We start from the raw sequence: 27,597 nt of genomic DNA on the forward strand, positions 1-27,597 counted from the left end.
AGAACCTCCGTTGTCTTGCCATAACAATAACAACTCTGTAATAATAATTTTATTTGCAATATGTCGTATTTCCTGTGAAGTCCTGAGTTGAAGGATTAAGCCTAGGCAGCTAATTCACATTATACAAGTACATCTTTCTGTGGAACTGACATAGGATGCTAAGACCTATTCCATTTCATTACCAAACACATCCACAGTTATCCATTTTGTGTTTCTGTTCTGCTACTACAGCAGAAATGAGACTGGGGCTGTGATCTGACTCTTAAAAAATCCCTGGAGTTGCCACAGACAACATCATGCTCAACATGCAGTGACATTTTTCACTGGAGAAAAATATTAAGCCCTGGACCGTCATTCATCATTTTCTGACAAAGATTTTTGAATTGGATACATTCTGTTTTGGATCAGAGACTGATTTATTTCCTATTTCAAAATGCTCCATTTGAAAGGTTTGTATTGATTTCAGTTGGGAAAAAAAAAAAGTATGACTGCTGAAGGAAAATGTTTTTTGTTAATATATTGACAAGGGCAGTGAAAGGATGTATAGGGTTGTTACAAAAGCTTAATTATTTGATTATGCCACTTGATCTTGTGTTTTAGGAAGCATCTTACCAACACACTGTCATGAGCAAATTTAACAATTGATAATTACTGTGATGCTTTGAAATCAGACATGTGGCTGGAACAATGCAATCATACTGTGTCAGTATGGTGACTCCACATTATTTGATTATAGGCAGCCACTCTGATCCTGAAATGTGGCTAAATAGCTATCTGCTTCTTCCTTGATGGCAGCTTCCTTTGCAGCAGAAGTGACCCTCACCAAGACAGTCACCATACTGATATTCTCATTGATACAAAGCTCCTTTCTACTTAGAAGACTTTTATCACTCACATTTCACAACTGAAAAAAGGCTGAACAAAAAAGCAACCTACTGACTTCTTCAGGTCAGGGGAGGGGCTCCAGCCCCGAATGCTCTTAGGGCAGAAACACCAAGGGAACATGTCCCTGTGCCAAATATTCCACAGTAAAACACTGCAGCAAAAACTGCTGCTAGAGGGCAAGTAGTGCCCTACAGAAGAGGGTAGGAAGAACAGCTTACCAAGAGAGAACAGTTTATGAGGCATCAGCTGTAAGGGGAAACTGAAACTGGAAACTCTGCTCCCCTGAAATCATCTTCATGTCCTCTGCAAGTAAACTTTTGCAGCAGTATTGAGGGAGGTCCTGGACATGAACTTGGGCCACCCATTCCCTGTTGACCTAATTAGGCACCCACAAACTGACACTGTGCAGATGACACAACACAGGAAAGTTGGACCATGTGGCCCCAACAGATGAAACTGTCAGAGCTGAGACTGAAATGCAGTTTCTCTGTGTTTCTACCATTCATACCACTCTTATCAGTTCTCCCTTTCCCATCCTGGTCCCAGTAAGGGGACTGAATGTTGTCTCTGCCATTGCAAATTACCATTTTGACTTCCTCCGCTGGAGTCACTTGGGGCTAAAGGAGGAGGGTGTGACTTATCCATCAGCACAGCAGGAGATGGGACACCAGCTACAGGAACACTGGGGATGTAGTATGGACCTGGCATGGAGGAGACTGCAGGAGGGTACCCAGCTTTTGCTGCCTTGCCTGCTACATACACTGAAAAACAAAAAGAACAGCAGTCAGCAACCACACCAGCCTCCCACAGACCCACACGGCACGTGGCCAAAACCTGCACATGACCAACACTGGTCACAACACAGCAAGAGAAAACTGGACACAGGAAATTAAAAGGACCAATCTGAATTTCTCTAAGCCTCAAATGGCACTGAAGGCCATTAAATATGCACACAGCAGGTCAGATGAGCACTGTAAGATGCCCAGCAACTGAAATACATTCAACGTTACCGCTGCCATAATTTAGTGACAGTTCAGCTTTAAAAACAGCTGATGACTCAAGCATCAGGGATAAGGCTCATGAAACTTCACAGATCTGCCCGAGACTGAACAGGAACCTTGCTCGATTGCAAGGATTTTGCACTGTTGTAGAAGGAAGCTGCTTTGCATTGCTGGGAAAAAACCTCTCAGAATGCTCTTAGCTCTGACCCGCAAAATTCACTGGCAACAAAATTCACAACAACTTTGGAAGGGGAGCATGACACTCTGGAGAATCAGGCACAGCTGCCAAGGCAGGGAGGGCTCAGGGAATTACATTTGTAATTAAATTTGAGCGCTCAACCATTGAGCAATTGGTCAGATGCTTCACTCCCTAAGAACTAGTTCTTTAGCCAAGCACTCAGGGCAAGGGAAGCAATATTAGCAGGTTCTCCTCCTATTCTGCCAGGGAGCAGAACTAGTGCAGGATTTGCACCACGCTCGGACAGGGTCACTCACATGCCCGTGGACAGCAGCAGGACTCAGGACAGCAGGGGCAGCGGACGTAACAGCAGCAGCTGTGTGGGCAGCACTGGCACCAGCAGATCCCCACCAGGAGGAAGAACAAGAATGCCCCCAGGATCACGAGGCCCACAAAGACCCACTCTGGAAAAGAATGGAAAAAAGATACTTACAGGATTGCACACCACAGTGGAAGGGAACGTCATCAATATCCTCCCAGGGAAGAGCACAGGATCAAAACAGGTAGGCAAATAATAGAAGTGGACTTCCTGCTAGCCTAGGACTACGTCCCTTTATGTGTTGAAGTAGAAATGGTACAAGACAGTGACAAATGAAGATACAGAAGTATGGTGCCTTCCTGTGATATCTCTGGATGGATGAGATGCAAGCAGCACAGAGGCAGGAGTTCTGGTTTCCCAGCAGAGAACCCCCTCACCTCATTCCAGACCTGTAGCAACATCGCAAGATGTACTCCGTTAGCACTTGGATTGCATCAAAGACTTATTCTTCCTGGCCATGTTCATGCCCTGCTTGTGTTTTTGTTCCTTACCCACATTCTGGTTTTAATGGGACAAACGATAGTGAAAAGTATGCTATAAATAGCCCACCAAATGAGCCAGGCCTGCCCCTTTGCAACTAGGCCCACGCATGCAATTATTCTTTTGTATGTGCTGAACGCACATCCTATTCAGGCGCTGCAGCCAGCCAGGAAACCTAACAACCACTTTTTTTCTTTTTTCTTTCCCCCACTGAAGCCTCAGATCCTATCTGCCAGGCCCCAAAAGCGAGTGTCTGAAAAACACTCCACAAGTGAGAGCACAGAAGAGCTGGTCCACAAAAACCAGGACAGGATTTGAACAGTAAGGGGAGCAAAAAAAAGTTTCTCTAATTCTGCCACATAACAATTCCCCACTTTAAGGGAATGGACAGTGAACACATTTGGAACAAGCTGTCTCAAGACTTTGAGTGCGTAGGTCTGGAGCTGGCTTTATGCCAGAGAGATGTACCAACCGATCTAGAAGTCAGGCGACTGGTGAGGGAAAATCTGTGGTGAAAGACTCCAGATGTATTTAACTGACTCCAGGTTATTCAACCACCATGGAGAGATGGTAAGGAAGCAACAAAAGATGAAGCTGCTTTGCAAAGAAAAAAAAATCAGAAGATCACTGTTTCCAAACAGAATAACAGCATTCCCGGCATTATTATTTCAGATAAAGAACTACTGGATACAAGGATTGCAATGTGAGTACAAGAATGACACTGGAAAAAGTGTACCATTCACCTGCACTGCTAAACTGAAAAGTCAGGGAAATGGTTCCACTTGGAACAATCAAGCCAGAAGTTTTTTCTAATTCTTAATAAAATGCAAAAATAAGTATCATTTTTTATTCATCTACAACATTCTGTTTCAACAGAAGTAAAATTCTTTGCTTTGTCGGGAGTTTTCCTTAACTCTTCTACAAACAATTCTCTTTTTTTAATGCCATCTAGAAGTTACAGTTTCCTTTAAAAAATCTCAGTGAGAAGATATGGCATTTACAAATCAAAATACTTCATTTCAGGAGTGCCAAGTGAAATGTTTTCTATTTTTTTATATTTACTTTCTTTTTTTGGCTGAAACAGCTTAATTGCATTTAAATTTACAGGTAATTTTGGTCTTTGTGGAGGGGTTGGTAGGGTTTTTTTGTGTCTTTGTGTGAAGTTACTATATGCTGAGAAAAATTCAGCTAGTGGATATGGAAATGGCTGGAGGGAAGCATGAACTTTTAGAAAAGTAAGAGCAGGCAGGAGATTACCGATACAGTTGCCAGTTCTAGGAACCATCTTATTTAATATTTTCATGAACGACCTTTACACAGAAAATGTGTTAATGTATCTTGAGGATCAGAGGTAGGGAAGCACTGTCACTGAAGATGAAGACTGGGAAAGGGCCAGTTGTCCTTGGGCCTTCAGTAAGAAACATGAAATGCCACAGTACACTGGCTTTTAAGGCATGAAGCAATAGTTCCAAGGACGCATGGGTTAAGAACAATTTCTCTCCTTCATTGGTTGAAAAGAACTGAAAAACTGAAAAAAATCTCCAGTATACTCTTCCATCAGAGGACAACTGTAAGCACTTATGCAATACAGCCATGAAAATGGCAAATGTACTCCCATGTCCATCAGAGAAGGAATTTCCAGTAGTGTTAAGGATGTATTATTGCCATCACACAAGATCTCCACATAACTTCATCTGAAGTTACGGATGTTATACAGCTCTGGTCATCTTTGAATGAAAAAAGATCAACTCAGGTTAGAGTTGCTGCAGAGCAGGGAGTTGAGGGAATGGAGAGGGTCAACAGCCTTGCAGCAATAGAGCTGAAGCTCACTGTATTAGTCTATTAAAAGGAAGGCTGAGAGCAGGCATAGCTCCCGCCTGTAAATATGCTAGGAGGATGAATACTGGGAGAAAAAGCGGGTACTATAGTTAAAGGTCTGACATAAATGGGCATAAATAAACTATGAGTAATGTAGATGGAAGCTAAAAGATGCACAGCAAAGAAAGTGATCCAATGGGAGAGCAAAAGGCCAAACCCAGACCGTAAGCTAGCTAAGCTTGTAGAAAGGATGAAATTACATGGTGCTCAGGACAGCAAGCAAGATAGTAAGCCAGACTATCCTTTCCAGTCCTATACTTCCTGATCTATGCTAATCCGAGCTGGGAAACAGCTCAGTGGCTTTTTGTTTTATCATGTTCTCCTCTTGTTCTCCGTGACCACCACTGATACAGAGAAGGAGATGAAATAGTATCGCATGACAGGAGTGGCCAGCCAAGGCTATGCAATGAAGCTCAGGTTTCAGATCTCCAGAGCTATTACTCAAGAGTTCACTAACACTTCATAAAAGATAAAAGCCTGGTCGAGTTAAACAAACAGCAAGTCCCTTGTTAGTGTATCTGTGGTATTTCTGAAAATGTTCTAGGAGTATAAAAGGAGGTCAGTTTATGTACATGGCACATTGCAAGGTACTCACTCAGCGCCAGGAGTGGATGTTTGAAATTAGTGCCCTAGTCACAGGGACCTATGAATCACGAAGGATTTTATTTCACAGAAGTTAGACCATTTGCTTCTCTGATGAGGTTAAGAAAGAGCAAAAGAGCCTGCTGTCTCCTCCTTTATGTGTGAAACTGGGTTTCAAGCACTTCTACCAGCAAGTCCCTAATCCTTCCTCCAGTACAACTGTTATCTTCTGTTAACAGTTCTTCCATATACAACTGAGATTCAAAGAACTACCAAGCTGAAATACTATGTGTTCATTGCTGTCTGGAAACTACTACATGGTGCTTGCAGAAGCATCTGCTTTTGTTTATTCAGGTAAGAGGCAATGCTAACAGCTGAAATGTGGTTTGGTGCTGCATTTTACACTTTCTTGTTGTTCATATCCATGCAATGAAGCTACCATAAAGCTACCTGGCAAACACAAGAATGTATACCATTTCAATAAAATTGTAGATAGTGGGGGGGTGGGGAAGGGGAGGAGTGTTAGGCAACAGAGAATCAACTCCCACTTGTGCTGGAAAGACACACCCTCACCTGCCATGCTGAACTTCTAGGAAGCTCTGGGTTACACTGGTGGTGGGGCAGTGTCTGCTTTCTCTCCCTGTTTGCATCTCTGGGACAGGCCTGAAAATAGCTTCATGCATTTATGTAGAGTTGCATTTTTGTGCAAACGTGTGAAAGAAACACTCCTTGGGCACTGTCAGGGGATGATCAGATGACTCAAGGGCTAAAATGTTGTCACAGTTTTTCCCTGTCAAGGACAATCTGTTGCACAGCCTCTGTTTCCTGTGCAAGGAGTGCCAGAACTGGTGGCTCTGATTAGTTTGGCCAGCAAGGGATTTATCATGGGCAGTGCACTTTCATGTCTGGTCCAACCACCTGGTGTTATCTAGATACTGCCCTGGCCATGCAGCGCAAAAGGGGCTGTGCCACTGATGGGTTGCTAACCAGTGCTCTATTCCTAGCACCTCCTGAGCTGCCATCTGTGGAGATGGCTTCAACAGGATAAGGCCTGGGGAGTGGAAGTTACTGCTGCAGAAGAGCAGCTGACGTGCAAAGCCACACAAGCAGACAAGGCTGTCAGGGTTGCACAGGCTGAAGCAGTATTAATTTTGTGCTAGCAGGGAGAGAGCAGAGAGCTTGATATAAAACCTACCCTGAACAGTGCTGGCATTTCTGCTCTCACACTGATGATGGCATGACATCAGCCATCTCTGTATGCTGACTCCCTGTATGGCCATTCCTCCCCAAAGTCCCAGCATCAGCTCTCTCAGATCTCAACCCAACACACTTTCCCAGCAAGCAATAGGCTCTTCCCTTTTTATCCCCAGATAGAACACACGTAAGAGTGAAATGTACACCACACAGAAATGCTGTGGAAGGATATACAGACAAAATGACAGAGGACTGGGTGATTGGAGGGTGAAATGACTGAATACCTGGCATAATCTCCACAGCAAAACTGGGCAAGAGATCAGCAAGCAGCCCTGTCCTGCCTAGAAAAGACAGAAGGAGGAGAACAAGGAGAGAGGTTACTGCAAGAAAAACATACTCCCCAGCCCCTGCCTTAGCCTCCAGCCCCCTGCCTCATCAGCCCACTTGCACTCTGTTAAGTGACTTCCTATCAGCCATAGATGTCCTCCTGCTTAAAACCTGGTGTCTGCCTCTGCACTTCTGCCATTTCTGTGTCCTTGAATTTTATCTTTATCAGCAGAGCTGGGAGGAAAAAACCTGGAACAGAGCTTCTCTGTTCTAGGCACAAAATTAGGAGGGAGTTACCCTTAACATGGTTACACGACAACACCTTTCTGGAGGTTATTCTCTACACATGCAAAAAGATTCTGGAAATGCACAACAGCCCATGAACAGAAATATTTAGATTACTTTAAAAACACACTCATGTAGTTTGGAGAGGTGTAAAACATCTTTAACCCAAGGCCTTTGGCAAGTCAGCCACATGCATCCCATGGGTGGTAGTCTCCATATGGGGCTCTGCAACTGCAAGGACAGCTCCAGGAAAAATGGAGTCTTGGGATGAGTATGTACTTTTTTGAGGTGCACAAGCAACTTGGTGAGATTGTATAATACAAGACTAACTCCCAAGAAAAGCAAACAACCCAGGGAAAGATTTGTATAGAAATTTGTGGAATCACTTTGCAAAAGGAAAAGAAATTTTAAAAAAGCAAGTGAACTTCTAATTTATAACTAAATACAAACAAAATCCAAGCCCAAAGGTAGCCTGGAGCTTAGTTGTTTTGGCACTGAATGTCTGGGATATTTCTAATACACAGCAAACATCCTGCATGGTGTTCAGCTATAATTTACACACACCTGTGCATCAGCAAAACAGCCCTTATATAGCAACCAGGATCATGTTAGGTTTTGAAAAGACATGGATAAGGCTGCTTCAGAGCTGCTCTCTGAAGGGAGACATACATTGTGGATATAATATAATAGAAGTGGCTAAGTGCAGAAGTGGCAGAAAGCTGCCTTTAACCTCCCCATCTGCTCTTCAGGTCCTGTGCTAAGCAGCACTCAGACACAATGATGTACTGCATCCCAAGTTCCTTGGCCTTTGGTCTGTCCTTGAAGTATGTTATAATCGAATTCCCACAGTCCATTTTTTCTCAGTGCTTCAGCAAAGGTTCTGTAGACATCAAAAATCCACCAAGATGCATATTTGAACTATAATAAACATACCCTGAAAGCCAGCACTTTCTTTATGCTTCAGATAATTTACTGCTTTGAAGGAAGACTCTTGTCATTAATCTACTGCAACATTTTTATATACATATACAGAGTTTAATGATTCCTGCAGTCCTTTTTCTGGAATGGTCAAGTGTCTAAACTGCTCACAGCCAGTTCATTATGGGACAGTACTATGTATGCTTTCTGCTCACAAGAAATAAGCATATACACATGGAGTTAAAGTGTTGGGTGACACAAGTGGGCTCCAAGGAGAAAGAAGCATCCCTCAAAAATAACAGTACTTGAGAACTTGGTAACTCATTACAAGGACAGCCGGAGTATTTCCTCTGTGCTGCCCACAAGCAGATAACTTTTTGTGCAGCCTCACCCATCTAAGTACCTGCTCGGGGAATTTGCTCCCCCTGCCCTGCTAGCAGGACTCAAACAGTACTGGGGTGCCCAAAGCCATCAGTGAGGGATGCAAAAAGCCCTGGAGGGTAGGGAGGTAGCAGAGAGCCCCACTGCCCCTCAGCTTGAACACTCTACCACCTTGACCAGCCCAGGTGATGGCCACAAGCACAAAATGCACCTCCAGACAGCCCTGCCTCCAGCAGCTTTAAACGAAACCAAGTTTTCCCCCGTTCCCTTTCCTGGGGCGAATTAATTCATTGATAACCCTTCCCCCTAAGGGAGTGAAGCCAAAAGGCCCGGGCTGCCCTGTGGTTGCCAAGGCGACGGGAGGCTACCCGCCACTGCCCTCACTGAGGGCGACCGTCCACCCTTTCCTCCCCACCCTCCCCCTCTGTCAGCAGCAAGTGGAGAAAAAGCATCCAGCCTGTCCTCAGGCAGCCCTGGGCGGAGGGTGGGGAGGAGGCCAAGGGTCTCCACTGACTCTCACCAGGCTGCCCCCTGCAAGCCTGGCCTCAGTATGGGCACACCCCAAAACCAGGTGGTAGCGGGCAGAAGGGGAACCAGGCCCACTTGGTGCCTGAAGCAGGCATGGGCAGGGCAGGGTTTCAGTGAGCAAGGCCTCTCCCTTGGACTTGCAGCTGAAATGCCACCAAGGAGGACACCGTGGAGATTGTGGCCACCAACCTCCTGGCTCTCCATGCCCAGGCTGCTCCATCTGTGTGCATTAAGCTCACCTCACTTCTCTTTTTGTAGTCTGTTTGCTTTTAAGGAAGCTTGAAGGTGGAAGGCTGGGGCAAGAATGCAAATGGTGGGAAGAAAACAATTTGAAAAACATCCTGCCAAGAGACAATCTGGCTGCACCACCTCTGCTCACCTGAGAAAGAGGACCACAGGCACCGAGACACAGCCAGGCACTGATGCTGAGATGCAGCTCTGCACCCTGCAAGAGCTGCATGACCTCTGTGCAAGCTCTCACCAGCAAGCCCCAGCAGGCACCCCCAAGGGAAAGAAGGAATAGATGATGGCCCAGTTTACCAGGGCTGTCCCAGGCAATTCTGTTGGAGCTAGAAGCTTGTCCTTGTTCTAGCAGAGATCTGGGACACACTCCTCTCTCTGTTCTCACTGTGCTGCTGCTGGGTTTTACCTGCCCACAGCAGCCTCTCACCACACACCCTGGGACACAGCAAGCCCAGAGTCCAAGGGAGCCATAAGCCCTCCAGTCTGCACTGGCAGAGCACAGCTGGAGAGGGAAGGAAGCGGTATGGGAGAAGGAAAAGCTAAGGAGGTGCAGAGCAGAACCACAAGGTATGTACGGAGACACAGAAGAGGTGAGGGAGGACAGGAGTTAATCAGGAGGAAGGTGGCGACAGAGTGGGAGAGCAAATAGCAGCAAGTAGATCAGGGAGAACCTGGAGTCAAGCAGAAAATTAGCAGAGTCTGCAGAGAAGAGACACAGAAATAATTAGGGTAAGTGGTGCTGCTGAAAAGAAATGCTGACATGAATAAAGTATGTGCAGGTGCATTCAGAAACATGGCAATTGGTTAATACAGGAACATGGTAAATACTGGCAACTGCATAAATGTGGTAACTACTGGGTAAATACAGTGGTACTGTTGAATTGGTTTGCCTGTTGGGGGCTGCATCTGCAGCCCTATTTGAGGTAGTGGGACTGTGACAGCAGCAGCTACAGATCAAAATATTTCTTCCTCGGTGGCAGGAAAAAATTGCCAAGCCACAGCAAAAAGTTCCTGGAACAGGACGATTCCCTCAGAAGAGGCTGGAACGGACAGGAGAGGATTTACAGAGGCCCTTGTAAATCAAATACTCTTTAAAGGAAACTGCTCTGAGATTTATTGGGAGAGTATGGCTCTGCAGCAAGTTCCTCTGTGCTCCCTCTGCTTGGAGTAAACTTTATCCATTCTTCCCCGTCCTTCTCTTCAATTGGAGGGAGAAACAGCAGCAGCCTTTCTTGGAGATCAAAGTTTTAGCAGGCAACAAAGACCTCCAAGGAGGCTGTTGCCATGGCTACCTTAGTAACGGAGGTCTTTTAATCAGCCAGTCTCCTTTGTGAGCAGCGTGTGGCTGTTGCTGGCAAATAAGGAGGAAAAGAGGGGTAAAAAACCCTGGCAACAAGTAGCACTTCTAAATGGTGTGAAATAATTAGCTAAAACTAGTGGGGATTGGACCCAGATTACAAAGGTGGCGGCAGATAGTGGGCTGGGGCAGGGCAAGAGCACATAATGGGGCCAGGATAAGCCCTTTGGGGGTGTGAGGATACCAATGGCCTTCCTGGCATCTACACCTTTCCTGGATTAAGTGGAGGATTCCCATGCCAATCAATTCTTTGCCTACACTTTGCCTGGTGGCATTAACTGCATTAGGTTGGTGACAGAGGCACAGTTCAAGGTCAGAGACCCCTCACCATGAAGCTGCTCTCCCTGACACCTCTGCGGGTGAGATCTGACCCTCTCACCCCCAACACACAGCCAACAGCACTGACATCTTTGCCAACCACTATGACCAAGTACTGGCTCAGATGCTACTGGCAGCTTTTCAGTGGAACAGAGTGAAATCCCAAAACCATCATCTTCTAAGGGAAAACTTTGCCAAGACCTTTTCCACCTCCAAAACTATATCATCTTTTATAATACAGTCTCTCCTGGCACACAGAAGACTCCAAACCTGGATATATTTATACCAGCTATTGAGTCACTTTGCTGAGTAAGAACTCTCTTATTAGCATTGCATACCACACACACATCCCACTAGAGATTTATCCTCTCTGAAATCCAACGCATGTCTCTACTAGTACAGGAATTACTATGCAATGCGGTGTGTGTGTATATGTATCTACATTCTTTCCTACCTATGGGTGTTAGACTTGATAAATTTCAGTTTTAGCCTAGATCAATACTGGCTAGGTAACACAAAAGATGTCAGTTTACCAATCTTAAGTGCTAGCTGACTTTGGAAATAAAAAAAAAAATTTCAAGTGCTAATTGTTGTTATCAACGCTAGAGACTGAAGGTTCTAAATAATTAAGTCTAAAACAATATATCACTGATATATAATCTATCTTAATTGCTGTACTGAAAAAAACACAGGCAATATCTGTCTAGCAAAGCATGTGGATCACTCACCAAAGTATCAAACCAACAGCTGGGATTAACAGATCACTTTCTGGCCTCTTGCAGGAACTTGACACATCCTCAGAAATGAAGCCACTGTTTCTTGAAGCATGCCTAAGATATGCAAAATCCCATAACGCAAACTTTGCCAGGCTTGCACAGACCTAAGGTGTTTTGGGGTAGCCAGCTGTGCCTACTAACACCTACAGCCATTGCTGTACCAGCTTTGAAATGGAGCAGTATAGCTGCTTTCTCAGGACCCTGCACCTCATTAGTAAATTCCAGCTCTCAGAAAGGCTTATCGGGTTATATGCAATCCCATGCAATTAAGGTAGACTGCTGCCTGATGCAAGCTGGGTCATATGAAGCTAGGATGGGGTATCCGCCAACACTGCCCTGTACTTCTGATTACTCCAGACACCCTGCATCCACTGCAGCAGAACACTTGCAGTTCCCTTCAACAAAGGCTGCAATGAGTGACTTTACTCATTGCATTAACATTCTCATATACAAAGCAGTGCACAGATGCTATGAAAAACAATTTGATTAATAGCACTGTCTGTGTTTCAAGAAGCAGGACACTCAGCTGCTAGCTACTAGGACAGAAGTGTAAACTTTTTTCAATTTGGGATTCAGCCCTTTTGATTCAATCACATTAGTTCTTAAAGATAAAAAATGTATAAAGTTTCAAATGGATTCACTAGCCCAGCTGTAATGTCAACAAGAGGTTCTGCATTTCTAGTAAAATGCAGGAGTGCAGAGCACGTCGCTTGACTCCTGTTGTGGAATTGCTAAGCTCTGCACTAGCACAGTCCCGCTGTAGCAGAAGCAGACTTCATACTGTTTCCAGCATGCTAGACCCCCTCTGGAGATTCCAAATGCCACCAAAAAAAATAGTTCTTTTCAATTTAAATTCTTTCCTTACTCTACAGGAGATTCACTACCAGCCAATCTCTTCCTGCATTTCTGAGGCACAGAGGTTACTGTCCCTTTTCCCTCGCCTGCACTGATCCTGTTAAATAGGGTTAAAGTCCCTGACTAAGGAAAACCTACTGAATGGTCTTTTCAGCAAAGCACATAAGCACATGCTTAACATCAGGTATGCTTTATAAATCCTATCAGCTTTGCTGAACACAAATGTATATAAATAAATGCTTACATGCTTTTTTGAAATATGCCTGAAATGAAGACAGCACGTGGAATTCTCTGATGCTACATGGAGTTCTCCAACCTCTTCACATGTCAACGTGACACATCCAGGTGGAAAAACTCAACATGCTATCCCATTATGACCCAGGCTGACTGGCTACTTAAGACTTAATTGGAATCCTCTGTGATTTCTTCTTTAAGAAAAAGGAACGTTTTTGTGGTTTGCTCAGGTTTTGGGTTTTGCTCCAAGCTGTGACAGAGCAGCTTTTGACCAATTTTTTAATGGTGCGATTCACTGTATAAAAGCAGGATCCTCCACTTCTAGCTCAGCAACTTTCCTTCAGTTTATTGATGCTATTAGGTATCTACTAATTTTGCCCCCCAGACCTTTCAAGGTTTCTACGTGATATTAAACTGCCCTGTCCAGCAGTGTCTTTGTCTAACCTAAACACACCTTTCATCTCAGCATTAGTATGAAACTAAGGGATATTTTCCTATTTCCTTATCCATACTGCTTTTTCTGTCTTCCCCCATTGTTACATGAATGGGTAGAACCTCTGCTCTATTCAAAATTCTAATCTATGCTTAAATCATGCTGCAGCCCTAAAATAAGCAATGTGAATTATATTTGAAAGATGACTGTCAGCAGGGAGCAAACAACAATGTGCTGAGGGAATCAAAGTGTCTCTCGCAGACACTATCCATGCCCTGTTCCGACAGCTCTAACAGGGAATCTGGGTTCCACCCAAAGAGCAGCAAACAGGAAATAAAACCCTCTTACCACCTGTCCCCTTGGACTGTGGAATTGCTCCAATCTCCGCTTGTACTCACTCTCTTCCTGCAAGTCACTAATACCTAGCAGAGCAGAGGGATGGAAGAAAAAATGTCCTGGAACATCCCAGAATATGAAGGAATTGTATTTTCACCACTGGCTGCTTCCTCCTTGAGCCATCAATGGGGAGAGGTAAAGGAAAAGGGTGAAAAAATACCAGCAAAGGCACAGGGGAAATAGTAAGGTAGGAACGGGAAGAAAGGGGAAGGAAAATGGGTAGGTACCCTGGAAACACTCCAAAAACTGGAATATTTCCTCCATACACACTACTCAGGAAAAGCTGCACCAAACAGCATGAGGCAGAACAAAGTATGCCCACGACAAGTATGCTTTCATGCTGCTGCCAAACTTAGCAGAGTGCTGCACAAAGTGCAAGGTCAGACCCACAGGCTGTAGTGAACAGAAAAGCAGATGCAGTCAAGGTAATGCAGCCCACCTTATGTGTTTCCTCTCAACATAACCACAACAAACTGGGGCTAGAGACATCAAGCCAGCCTCAGAAGTGGGAATTTCTTTGTTTCTCCCCATATAGTCTTCCATACACACTGAACAGAGATTCTTCCTGTTACCATGGCACTGCTTCATCACTGGTGTCTGAGTACAGTTGTAGACACAGATAAGACACCAAATCCTGGACAGGAAGGTGAAGACCGGACAAAATTTATCAGCCCATCACCACGCAGCCACAGTCAGCTCCTCTGGAGGGGCTACAGAACAACTGCAACTGGCACATGTCAGACACAACCTCACTTGAACTAACCCAGGTCAGTCATGGGCCTGTAATTGACTAGCATATGATACATAGAGATAGTGTGGATTTAGACAGGGGTATGACACTGCTTTCTGGGGGAATCCATTCTCCAATTGTCCATTGCTTTACTGATATCTGGAAAAGTGAGGGGAGATGATGGCGCTCCTACAGTCACTCATACAACCCACTCAATCTGGTTTACTTTGTGATGTCAACTACAGCTCCAAATACAAAAGCCAATTAAATTCTGACCTTAGCCATGAGAGCAAGGGCACTTGACAGACAAGTTCTGTCACATGCCTCCACATATCACCTTCATACAAAAGACACAAGCTTTTTAACATTTCCTTCAAAGGATGTAAAAGAACCATGCAAATATGATGACAAAACAAACATTGGTGTCATCAGGTCTTAAGTTGGAAAAAACTCATGTTACCCTCCTGAGGTAGTCTAGGTGTGACTACCCCAGTCTAGGTAGCCAGCTAGTACTACAGCTGGCTCAAGGCATTGTCAAAAAATGATTCTGAAAGGCCCATTCCACTGTTTTTTTCTCCTATATGTAATGGGTGCTTTTTGACCTTCACAGTGAGCTAGATTGTGGATGACATCACTGAAAGCTAACCCTGCAAATAGGAAAGAAACTGACCCTGCTCACCAGAGTGCTCAAGGGAGCTTAAAAGATACACAGAGCCAAGCATGAATACTGCAGAGTACAGGTCCTTTTAGTGGCAGCAAAAGCTTAGACCTGATTAGGGTGATTGCAAAACTGCAGCTCTTACCGGACATGTGTAACTAGGCAGATAGAAAAATCTCCTAAATTGACACACTCAACCAGAAAAACACAGTGCTTCTTGATATCCTGACAGGTCAGGAGAGTGGGATAAAGGGGATGTAAAGACAGCAAAAAACATATGACTTGATGTCTTCTGGGTGTTTATTTTTAAAAAACTCGGTCTCAAGTGTTCACTTTGCCGCAAGTTTATTGTTTTGTGCCTTAAAAACAAGGGTTCTGACTTTGCACAGCCCTGCACTTTCTGTAGTCATTTACGCCTGTGTAACGTGTGAGCAGTGTGGGTGTAAACATTACTATTCTGGTTTGGTAGTGTTGCCACCCACTTTGCCAAGGTGTGAATGACTGCACAAGGTGCAAGGCACTGGTGAAGGTACTGCGTGGACCATTTTACATAGATCTAACACCCATAGTAATATGCTGCACAGTTAAGCAGAGAGAGCAAGAGAGCAGAGGGAAAGATACATCAGCTATCTGCTAAAAAAGCAATCTCACAAGAGGGCTTACCAAGCACAAGCAGCTCCACTGATTCTTCATTCTTGCCCTCCACATCATCCGGTGTGATAATAAGGCAGTAATAGAGCCCACTGTCACCCCACATCAGCTTCCCAATCTGAAGGTCTGCATCTAAAAGGCAAAAAAGAAAAGTCAGGTTTTCCCACCAACACCTATAGGAAGCATGAAGTCATGAAAGCACTGGGTCCATCTGTGTCTCAAATCCATTTCATTTCCTTATAAAAAGAGGGGTTAACCTCATCCAGAATATCACAGTTTTCAGGAAAAAACAACAGGTTCAGGACTCTCTGGCTGTAAATGGGAAGGCAGGTAATGATGCAGAATTAGCTCAGTCTAAGTGCTCACTCTAAGAGCAGAAGGGGTGATTAATGTCACTGTCTGTCCTTCCTAAAGCCTGAGGTCTCGAAAGTATTGGAGCCATGCAAGAATGGTCTAGACAGTGTCTCCTCTACATTACTTCAGCCATCTGCTAAAGAGGTAACACTGAGACAAAGAAAAACTATCCTTCTTGCTGAGGATGATCACATGCTCTCCACACCAAGGAGACTCCACTTCTCAGAAAGTGGTCTCCAGAGTCAAGCAGAAGCCTTGTACCTTGAAGGACAAAGTTTCTCACACAGCCTTCTAGACCAAACATTTAATGATTGTGCCACCCTCCATCTCCACCCAACTTAACTTCATCCATGGAAATCTCTTCCTCTCACACTGCTGTGTGGGTTTAAGTTCATAAGGGGGGAAGCTAGAGAAGTTCAGATTTGAGCAAACTTGAGGGACAGTATTATTTTCGAACTGGGAAAAAAAATCACTGGAGTTTGCAAGGTATCCTACAGAGACTGAACTGATACATCTCTTGCTGGTACCCCCTTGTTAAAGAAAATCTGTACACAGAGCAATATGCAGAAACCAGGATTGAAAACCTTCCACTGTATCAGGGTTGGAGACCTACATGGAATCAGATGAATGGAAGCACCAAAGGACATGACCTTTGCATTTGAGGTTGGTTGGTTGAATCCTAAATGTCTGACATACAGCAGTCTTATCTAAGGGAGCTGACTGAAAAATTGCTGGCAGCCTCCAGTGTTCCAAATTGCTAAGGGTTCATTCCAACCCCCACCAAGCACCACTGGGGTAGCTGAGTTACCGTGGACAATGTTGACATCTCTTTCCTTATAGAAGTCCCCTATAGTGACGGCAGATCCTTGTTTGGAGGCCACGACACGGACTGTCCTCCTACTGTCCACACAGTCCAGGTAGGGATCCCAGTCCAGGTTCCTCTTGCTCATTGTTTGTAAACCAGTCGCCATACCCAAAGCTTCTCCCACCCGGTCTTGGCAGTAAGATTTAAACCTCCACTGTACCACAGCTGGTTGGGTGGAAGAAGTAGAGAAATGGCAGCGTAGCAGAGCAGGCTGAAACAACATGGCCACCTTCTTCTTCTCAGGCACGGTGACCTGCAACCCTTCCACCTCAGCTGAAAGAGAAAAACATGAGTGTCATATGCCTTGGCACTGCTTAGAGAGGGAACCACTGCATTTTATCATAACACGATTCTTCCCACATACATCAAATTAAAATGTCCACATATTTTAGATGCCAGGGGGCAATACTCCTTCATTTATGTAAGCAAGGATGTTGGCAGCAGAAGTAGCCTTGCTTTTTACACAGCTTACAGCCACAAGGAATAATATAGCATGATGGAGCTGAAGGCTCAAATGTAGTGTCCCTATGCTCTGTAAAGACACTAACACAATGCTGTGATGATTCACAGCTTCTGTGGCAGGTTCACAGATAAGGAAGAGATATTTTAGGGATGGACATACTCCACTTTTACAGCAGGTCAGCCAGGGGGACAGATCCTGAGCTCATAATAATCACAATGCAGAATAAGTCACACCACACCAAATTTCAGTGCCACCACACCACCACTGTGAAAGCTGAGGAGCACACAGTGCCTGCCCTAGCCCATTATGCACTGGTGCCCAGTTAGTGCTGCTTCTTCTGCCATACTCTAGAGATGCATGACGTAGTGGATCCAAACCAAAGAGCTCCTGCCAGGCATGTAACACTAGAGAAATTGGTCCATGTGGGAGGTGCAGAGAAAAATGGCCCAAACACTCAAGTTTTTCACATTTCCAGAGAAGAGATGGATCTCAACACATCACGTTTATCTACGAGCTGACAGGAGAGCTGCAGCCCAGAGCTGATGTATTAAGGCCTCAGAGAAGACGCATGGGACTGCTGCCACATCTTAGGGAGAAGCTGAGAGCCAGTGAGCAATGCAGGCAGACAGACCTTGGGAGGGTGAGGAACTCCATCTACTCGCAGAGGAATGGCTGAAATCTCCCACACATGCCCTTCATTGCTCCCCTCCTCCTTGCACTGCAAGCAACAATGACTGAGAGCACTTACACAACACTGGTGTTTAACACATACTGACACCTTCCCAAGCAGGGGTGTCCCAGCCTGGGGAGGCACAGCGCAGGAACAAAGAGTAGGACGTCCAAAAAAAAATTATGTTTGTAACAAGGTACACTCTCTGGAGCTGAGGGGCAGCAGGGCCTGATGGTGGCAGTTCACTGGAGAAAAGGGAACTAGTTTCAGTATGGGAAATGTTGATGATGGCAGCTCCCTATACTTAGTTACCACAGGCCCCAAGGCCCAGAGCAGTGCATGGTGAAAAATAGGACAACACAAAGGAAACATTCAAGAAGATATTTACATGCCATCACGGGAGACTGAGGGACTTAGGGGAAGCTTAGGGAGCAATGGAAGATTGAGGACAAAGAAAGGCTTCCTGAAGTCGGGAAGCAGTAAGAGAGAAGGGCAAATGCTGAGACAGAAGAAAACAGACTAAGAACAGAATATCGAAGTACAGAAAGCAGACGGATAAGCAGAACAGCAATCATGGAAGCAGAAAGCTTACATCCAGCTGAAAGAAGTAGACGAAGGTGTCTCAGCCTTGGTCAAAATAATTTCAAGAGGGCCTGACCAAGGTTGCAGGAGATTAAGAAATTACGTAGAGATTGACAGGAAATGGAGTCAGCAAAAACGAACCATCCCACCATCCACCCAGGAACTAGAGATGAAAAGGAGATGGAAGGTGGCAAAAGAAAGCAAAATGTTAGGAGACATCTTCAGGATGGGGGAAAAAAAAGCACAGACTAAAGCACTGGAGCTGGAAGCAGAGCAGTAAATGTATCAACAGTATGACAACAGAAGGCATGAAGGGACAAGGTCAAGTTGGAGACAGCTGCAGACCTGAAAAGCAAGCAAAAATCTCATGACCAGCAGCCAGAATCAAAGGGAAGTCGAGAGACTGGATCAACACTGAATATTCATTTCAACAAGTTATCAATGTCTAAACTGTAAATCGCAACATAGTCCATACACACCAGGGATAAAAACACAGTATGGACAAAATCTAAGGGAAAGCATATTTAAGAGAGGCAAGAGAGTCACAGATACTGACAAAGACTTACTGATCTAGGCAGGAATTGACTGTGAGGACTACTGTGGAGTGCACAAAGGTGGTACAGTATTTGCACAGGAATGCTGCATTATGCATATAATGAACTCATGACACAATGCATATTGTACCTGTGCCGTGTAAAGGACATGTCATTATTTCTTCCAGAAATCTTTGGGCCTAAATCGAAACACTGACGTGGGTGTGTTCCAAATACCACAAAACATAGATGAGGTCCCAGCTAGACGCTCCCACAGGAGAGGAAGAAGCATGAGGCAGCTCCTCCACTTCCCTGAGGCACAGGCAGAGATAACACAGGGAGTAGAAGCTGGGACATTACTGCCAGCCTCCTGCTCCCAGGGACAAGAAGGACCATGTGGCACTAAGAGAACATCACCACTTGCTTAAGGTGAACCAAGTGGTGACATCTTATTCTCTCCCCTCCAGAGACCCATGCTTTCTGCGTTGCATCTGAATGCAACAGACACAACAAACACCTTGAAAAGTTAATTGGTCCTGGCAATTCTGTGCCTGACCCCACGCAGTCTGTGACCAAAGCCAGCATGTGACACAGGCTGGTCAAGTGACTCATCATGTTACTTCATCTTCAGGGATAAAACAGTGACACAGTGAATATTTAAATCTTTCCCTTGTGAACGAAGTACACTGCTTAGTAAACACAGTGCTTTCAGCTAACCATGCACCATAGCCTTCCTTCCCTGTTAATGAGATTAATGAGTTTGGCAAGCCAGGGACTGCTTTAATAAATGATTAGCTGAGCCTTAGCAAATTCTCATCTGACTAACTTTCTGCACCCCACACCCAAGTGACTGTCTATATCAAGAAAAGAAAAGGAAAAAAAAGCAGCTTTGGGGAAAACACAGGAAATTCATTTTCTACCCTACAGCATCTGGGAGATGTGCAATAAATTATCTGGCATCTTCTATCTCCTATCCCAAGCTTGCTATTAGCTTTTAAAGTATCCTCTTCAGATCCTTTCCAGAAATAGCATTTAAGAGCAACACAGTGCCTCAGATTGAGAGGCCCAAACAGTGAAAACTCTAGATCTATTTAAGTCAAATTATATATAATTATATATGGCTGAACTGGGAAATTATACACCTGTTATTCCCTTTGCCAAAAAAAAAAAAAAAAAAAAAAATTATTGGAATCAATTCATGTAATATGTCACTGCTATAGCAGCATCCATCAAAAAGGACAACAGGATGTTTGACTGCCTGAAGACAAGACAGTGGCTTTACACCTATCAGTTATGTCCATGTACATGAATTATAGAGGTCTGGCTTAGGACTTCCCCAACTTCAAGAAGAAACTGCTGACCTCAAAAATCTTCAAGACGCGAGCCAAGATAAGCCTCTGATGTATCACAGGACAGAACTCTGGGCTTTGCTGTATACAGCAAAGCCAAAAGCAAAAGATGTGAAAAAGGATGACAAGTTTACCATTGTAGTTCCTTGTCTAGCTTATTACAAATAGGACTGAAAAACTGAACTGTGCTCTGCTATGTTTTGAGTAATACGGACAGAGCAAGATTAGTCCTTAACTCAAAGTCATCATGGAAATATAATTCCTGCACTACAGAGAAGTAGCCAATGCTTTGTGTATCTCACAATGTTTGAACTTTCACAAGAAAAATCTAGTCTGTGGGGATCTCATGACTACATGAAAATTTTCTTTCCTTCTTTCTTGTTCTCCTAAATCCCCAGAAAAAGGTGTGCCAACATTAATCAAATGCAATATTAATAACACAGATATCCCTACTCTCAGCAAATAATCCAGGGTTTTGTGTGTCTGTGCATGTGTATATATACACTCCCAGAGAGAAAGCTTAAAAATAACCACGCTTCAGAAATGTGAATATATGGGTTTTATCTGTTTCCCATTAGCAACTTGTATTTGTCTCCTTTCTCTGATTCTTTTCCTGGACTATCTGGTTATGCATTCAAACTATGCAATCAACATTACACACAAGCTATCACTAATACATTTTAGTGGTGATTAAAGAAAATCGCAGGAAGTGATCAGAGAGGGGGATATTTGTAGGGGCACATTTGAGCCTTATAAGCCTGATCTTCCTAAGTACCTTCCAGGAATAAAAGAGAAAAGGCAATTGAGAGGTGTTAACATAGGCTCTTGCTTTTCAGTTGCCCTCTGGGGGAGCCTATGCCTCCCTTAGGCAAGATGAATCCCAAAAAGATTTATCTTCACCACACAGCCTTGAGTTTGCCTTTATAAATAGAATCATAGAATGGTATGGGTTGGAAGGGTCCTTGAAGATCATCTAATTAGAATAAAGTTGATCTGAAGCGCTACTTCCTGTAAACTGCAGCAAAGCCAAATACTGCAGACTGGTGTAACAGGTCTCAGACATTATTCTTCAGGTCAGCATGGGTCTCTCTCTACATGTGCACAAATCACATCCCTTTCTTTGAAATTATTTGGATCAAACTCAGCTTGCCTGAGGCAGCACAGCTGATGCTATTACAAAAACTACATCTCCCAACTTTATGTACCTTTATTGATACGAGTGGCACAGGAGGTAAGTGGATAAGTGTCCACAGGAGAACAGAAGTCCTTGGTCACCTCAACCAGGCACCTCAGGAAAACTACTTCTGGACTATACCAAAGGGTTTTGGCAGAAAAGCATACATTCCACAATAAGAGACAGTGCTCCTCAGGTAGTTTACATCAACTCTTCAGGAAATAAACTGTTGGGCAAAAGGACACTATGGCTTTCTTTTCTGCGCTTTGGGCTATTATGCATCTATTAAAAGTATTCCTTTCCCCTACAGCTGATTACAGGCACACCATCCACACTTTCAAACATGGATAAAGCCTGTATCAGGAAATGCAAGATCTGGGCTTTCAGATTCTGGGCTTTGAGACTGGTAAGTCAGACGATAAACAGATGTGTAAACAGGTGAACAGGGAGCCAGTGGGATCACTGAGATGGCATTGTTCAGATTCCTGCCTCCTAAATCCATCCACGTAATTAATCAGAAAAAGCCATCACCATCAGATTGTGTTGAGTGGCATATCAGAAATTAATTGGATGTCTTGGTCTGGTTCCTATCAGACTCGCATTCTTAGCTCTATGGCCACTAACTGTCAACTTTTTTAGGCAGCAAGACACCAATGCCTAAATAAGTTAGCTGCAGCTGAGGTGAATGCATTGTACTGCTTTTTTACATCACCATAGAAAAACTGAGGATTTCAGCTCTGCAGCTACTTAATCTAGAAAGGGGAAAACCCAAAGCAATCAGAGAAAAGCACGGCCTTGTACACCCAGCACTCACCCATCCCTCAAGATGAAAACCCTCCATGTAGCAGACATTGGACTTGGTCTTCTCCATTTTCTGTGATACTGTCCACCAGGTGCCCCGTGCTCCTGACTTCTCTTGGGAAGTACACTGCATTGAAGTGGCAAGGACTGCGATCTCACAAGAGCTCAGGACATTTCATGGGCTTTTCTAGGTATTAGTCTCTCCTTCCCAGCTTCCCTGCACTCACTACACTCTATTACGACCTGCCCCTTCCACACGCATTCACAAAACTCACCCTGGATGTTTACAGGTGAATTATCTCAGCTTTGGCCGCCAGCTCAAATCCATGCTGTCTCATTACTGTCTAAATGCTGTTAAAATTTTCAAAAGGATTCTGGGTTACAGTCTTGGTTCAGCATCCCAGGAGTGATGCCCAGAACTATCATTCAGCAGTGGGTCACCACCAGATGGCTGAAAGCAAAAGAAAAGAGTCCCTCCAACCCTTATAAACACCAAGCCATAACACCTCTACTTGGAATGCCATAGGATTTTCCACTGGTGTCAGTCCCACTCAGTGTGACCTCACAGGAAAGTAAAAAAATGTGAGATTTCTTTCAGTTACACTACACTTACGCTGTGTGCGGCCAGACAAGGAGAAGTCAGATTAATACTTTAAATCAAAGCAGATAAAACAGCCCATCCATTTCTCTGCCTTCCCAAGAAGTCTGCCAGCTGGCCAGGAAACAGCAAAGCACAACTGTGCTCCAGGATGCCCCCTCTGCCTGCTCTCCTAAACTGTGGCTAGGAAAGCAGAGGTAGTAAATCTACCTGCCCTTGTACTGTAACATTGAATTCCAGTGGCTCTTCTGCATAGGGAGGGTAAACAGGTACCAAGTGCTAAATTATTGGTGAAAAATTACTTCCCAGGGAGAGGAGATCACATTTGAACGTGGACAGTCTTCTAAATGTAATCTTTCCAAGCTTAGTCTTAGTCATAAGGCAGAAAAAAATGTGCTACTTTTCTGTAGCTAAAACTGGAGTTCAGTCTCCAGTGCAACACTCCTCTCTAGTTTTAATCTCACGAGGAATTACAGCATTAAAAAGAATAATAATAAACACAAAGGGAGAATTAATTCCAGAATCAAGCTGCACTTGGTAGTTTACAAGAATCTGCTCTATATATGGTCTTATATGGTCTGACAAATCATCCTTTCTTTTTCTAGAATAAAAATACAGGTCCACACATATCCTAACCCACTTCACAGGAAGAAATGAAGGATGACCTGCTCTTCATCTTTCTGCTTTTACCAAAAGACAAGCTTTAGACATGCAGCACAGCAGAGTAGGAAGAGGAGAAGCTGAACCAAATCCATTGTATCTAAGGCAGGATTTTTTGAAATTGCAGTAAGAAGTTACAATGAATAAAACCAAACAAAAGATAAAAGCAAGAGCCAAAAATTAAAGACAAACAAAGGACAGAGAGGAATCACTGCTGGCGGGAAGGAACTGCAAGTACTGATTAGAAATTTCTCATCCCACTTTGAGGGGGGAGGAGGGGAGAGAGGGGAGTGAGAGCCTCTCTCCCTCTCTCTCTCTCTCTCTCTCTTGCTCCCTTTTGTCTCCTTTATTCCTCCCCATCTTGCACTCTGTCTCTTACCCTGGCCTCTCCACCTCCCAACCCCCACTTCTCTTTCCCAGAGTGGAGTGTACCACTCCGGCCAGATTAGGGCTCCTTACCTTCATGCAGACCTTTCATTCCTTCCCACAGCCACCGGGGAGAGAAAAACCCTGAATTCATGTTTGAAAGCCTCTCTCCCTTTTCTGGGCACACACGTACACACTCACACACACACACACACACACACCTTTGGGTAATTTGCTTTCTCTCGGCCATGAAAGACGACAGCAACGTCTGCTCTGTCGCTGGGCTGGAGGCTGGCACGGAGCAAGCAGACACCGGCTGCCTCCATCTCTCAGACACAGCCAGGGATAACCTGTTGCCTGCCGGAATCCTTTGCCTGCTGGCAGTCGACAGCACCAGCGGCAGGCAGTCCTGTCTTAAAATCCCAGGACTAGAGGAGACTGGAAGGTCTTCCTACTGCAGCGGTACCTCTCACTCTGCATAGACCTTGCATGCTCCCAACAGCAGTCGCTGCCAATAATCAGGAGCTACCTTTAATGGAGGGAGAAAGGTGTCAACAGCCCGGCCTTTTAGCTTGATGGAAAAGTCCTGATATAGCCAAACACGTCCAGATAAAGAAGCTCTTTAAAAAGAGGGAGGAATGTAATGTCATGCTTATCTATCTACACCCTGTACTCTTTTACCAGTCCCTGGATGCTATTTATCAGCATGCTAACACGGCTTAGCAGGAAAGGAGTTGCAGTTGTGGGTGCACTGACACTCCAGACCAACTCAGTGAAGCGGGATACATGTGGAAGCAGATAAATGGTAGGGAGGGAGGGAGGGAGGGAGGCAAGGAGAGAGAATGAGCTGGGAGCTGCCGAAGCCCCAGACGAGGCAGTGAAACCCTGGAAGGGAGCAGTAGGCAGGCACCGGTGTTGAAGATGACTCAGAGTGAAAAAGCAAGGAAAGGGGTGGGTGGGTGGTGGGAGCGAGGTGTTATGACGAAAACCCGAATTTACTGCCTGTGAATCCTAAATCTGAATAGGAAAAGAGCCTGAGGTCTTTTCTGTGGGATACATTGCTGCTGGCAGGATATATATGTCACTTAATCCACGTGTGTCTTTTCCTTCTTTCAGCCTGTAACCTGCACGCTGGCTAAGTCAGCGTGCTCTTGCTAAACCTCCTGCCTGTGCCTGGCTCCTGCACGGGCCCAGAGGAGGCAGATCCTGTCCCTGACCTGACTGGGCTCCCTCTTTCTCCCCGATTCTCGGCTCTCCCTCAGCTCTCATATCACTGTTAATTCCTATCTTCTCCCTCTATCGCCGTCCAGCCCCTTTTCGGCTTCTTTCCCCTGCCCTCTCCCCATCGCAGATCCCTCTCTGCTCTCCGTCTCCCCTCCCCCTCGTTTAGGGAGGACTTGTTCGACCTCTTTGGGAGGCGGCCAGGCAGAAGGTGCTTGGCTAGCTGGGCTGGGAGAAAAAGCCGAGTCCTGGGCTCACAAAGGCCCGGGTACAGCTGCACCATCACCAGAAAGACAGGATCCTGCCCCCCTCGAAGTCGGGGCAAAGGCAGGGCAGTCCTCTTCTCGCATACCTCTGTTAGACGGCGTATGCGGACAGGACACCGGGAAAGGAGAAGTTCCTGCAATTGTTCCCGGCCCGGCGTGGGCGGGCGGGGGGAGCCGAGTTTTGTCGCCATTCCCCCTGCACCGCAGCCAAGGACACTCCGGCCCCTCCCGCGCTCCTGCTGCCTTCCTGGGCCGGCTCCCACCTTCCCCGCCACTACCGCCCTCCTCTCCCCGGTGCCGGAATAAACAGTGACCCCAAGAGCCCCCCGAGGGCAGAAGTATCGGGGGTCCCTCGGACTCGCCCTCCCGGCCGGACCCGGGCAGGCGAGAGGCGCCGGCTGCGTCCCCAGCGGGATCAGCCTTCTCCGCAAAGTCTCCGCAAACTGCACCGCGGGACGCCCCCGAAAATGCACACATACCCCCGCCCCGCTCGCTGGCTGCCTCCGCAGCTGCCCTCCCGCAGCCTGCCGGAGCATTTTCCCAAACCTTCCGTTTTAGCCCTAAAGAAAGAGAGAGAGCCCGCCGGGCACGGGACGGGCACGGCACAGGCACGTCGGGGCCGCCGAGACGGCCGTTCCCCCGCCGGCGGGTCGGCAGCCCGCGGCCCTACCTGCGAGCCACAGAAGGACGATCCATCCCAGGAGGTGCCCATCCATCTTCCCGCTGGCCCAGGCGGCGCGGGCGGGCTGGCGGCAGGCTCGGGGCGGGGCGGGGGCGCCGCGGGGCGGGGGCGACCATTACCGCGGGGCTGCTGGAGAGGCCCCGGGGGTGGCCCCGCCCGGCGCGATCGCAGCCCGCTCCCTCAGCCGCCTTCCCGCAGTGCCGGCCGGGCTGGCGGCGAGCGGCTGATGCCGGGTGGCTTCGCTTCACTTCGCTCCGCTCCGCTCCTCCCCCGCCACCGTCTGCCGGCTCCAGCGGATGCTGGGGGGGGAAGAGGCTCCTCGCGAGGCCGCCCCCGCAACTGTCCGGTTGGGGCGGGGGTCGCCGCCGCCGGGAGGGAAGGGGAAGGCGGTGTGGGGAGAGGCGGCTTCGCCACACTGCTTCAGCCTCTCCGGCAAAGGCGGTTTGCTGTTGCCAGGTGCCGCCGGGGTGATGCTGGAGCTTTCCTCAGCCTATGGGCATCCCGGCACGTTTCGCTACAACTTCTTCAAGCCCCGAGCGATGCTCTGCCCCCGACTCCCCTACAAGGTGTGAAGCGGTCTCTGCCGTGGCCCAGTCCCGGCGTGCAGCTTCCCCAGTGAGCACTTCAGAAAGTCCATTCCGATCAGCCATCCTCCCCAAATTAACCAGATTAACCAAATTAACCTTGGGGACGGAATACAGACTGTTCCAATAGACTGTTCCAATTCTGAAGTTCCCTAGGGTTCCCACTTTAGCATGGGCTAATCACTGTAATTTTAGAAGAACGGGGGATATAATTTTAGATTAGGAGGTGTTCTGGCTGCTAATGATGGACAGCTGAGTTGTGGGGTGTTGAGTTTTCATGCCAACATGATGTTGGAAGGAGATGTAAGTTTTTTGGACGGAAAGGAACAGCCAACTAGAAATACAGCCAAAGGAGGTAACTAAGATGGATATTGCTCTGAATTTAAATGGTCCTGGCCAAAGTGGGCCAAAATGTGTACATATATACACACATGATGTACTTAAAACTTTTGAACTTTCTGAAGAAGCAAAATAAGTCAGTGGAATTATTTACAGGCCTAAAGCTGGCTAAATACCAGTGTGCTTTTTTTTGGTGGCTCAGCATCAAAGCACCTCCCAACATGACACTCACCATTCATGGTATCCAGCACAGCTTCCCTTTGCGTGTTGGTCATCTTCAGACATTTTTCTTTCCAGGGCTTAGCTAATATTCCTAACTAATGTTTGCATTCTGCAGATATCAGTGAGCCACATGGGAGATGGGAGTAGTCTTCAACTTCACATCTGGGATCAGCCAAAGAACATAAATGAGCTGGATTTTCT

The 27,597-nt window shown here is 45.9% G+C and overlaps 1 protein-coding gene across 8 annotated transcripts in view; it reads right to left on the reverse strand.

Moving 5' to 3' along the window:
• The window catches only part of ILDR2 (immunoglobulin like domain containing receptor 2), a 38,403-nt gene extending 11,622 nt beyond the window's left edge, over positions 1-26,781 (reverse strand). For 2 of the 8 annotated variants that reach the window (XM_071756517.1, XM_071756489.1), the window contains exons 1-6: positions 26,240-26,780; positions 16,830-17,159; positions 15,680-15,799; positions 6,862-6,918; positions 2,382-2,528; positions 1,470-1,646 (exon numbers count right to left, since the gene is read on the reverse strand). In XM_071756517.1, the coding sequence (XP_071612618.1) occupies positions 1,470-1,646; positions 2,382-2,528; positions 6,862-6,918; positions 15,680-15,799; positions 16,830-17,159; positions 26,240-26,285 (877 nt within the window). In that variant the 5' untranslated portion in view covers positions 26,286-26,780. Of the gene's footprint in view, positions 1-1,469; positions 1,647-2,381; positions 2,529-6,861; positions 6,919-15,679; positions 15,800-16,829; positions 17,160-26,239 lie in introns of all 8 variants that reach the window. The other 6 variants (XM_071756508.1, XM_071756498.1, XM_071756478.1 and 3 more) reach the window with 5 other exon arrangements.
• Positions 26,782-27,597: the final 816 nt, after the last annotated feature.

This window comes from Heliangelus exortis, chromosome 1 (assembly GCF_036169615.1).
Source record: "Heliangelus exortis chromosome 1, bHelExo1.hap1, whole genome shotgun sequence".
In the NCBI taxonomy this organism is placed as follows: Eukaryota; Metazoa; Chordata; class Aves; order Apodiformes; family Trochilidae; genus Heliangelus; species Heliangelus exortis.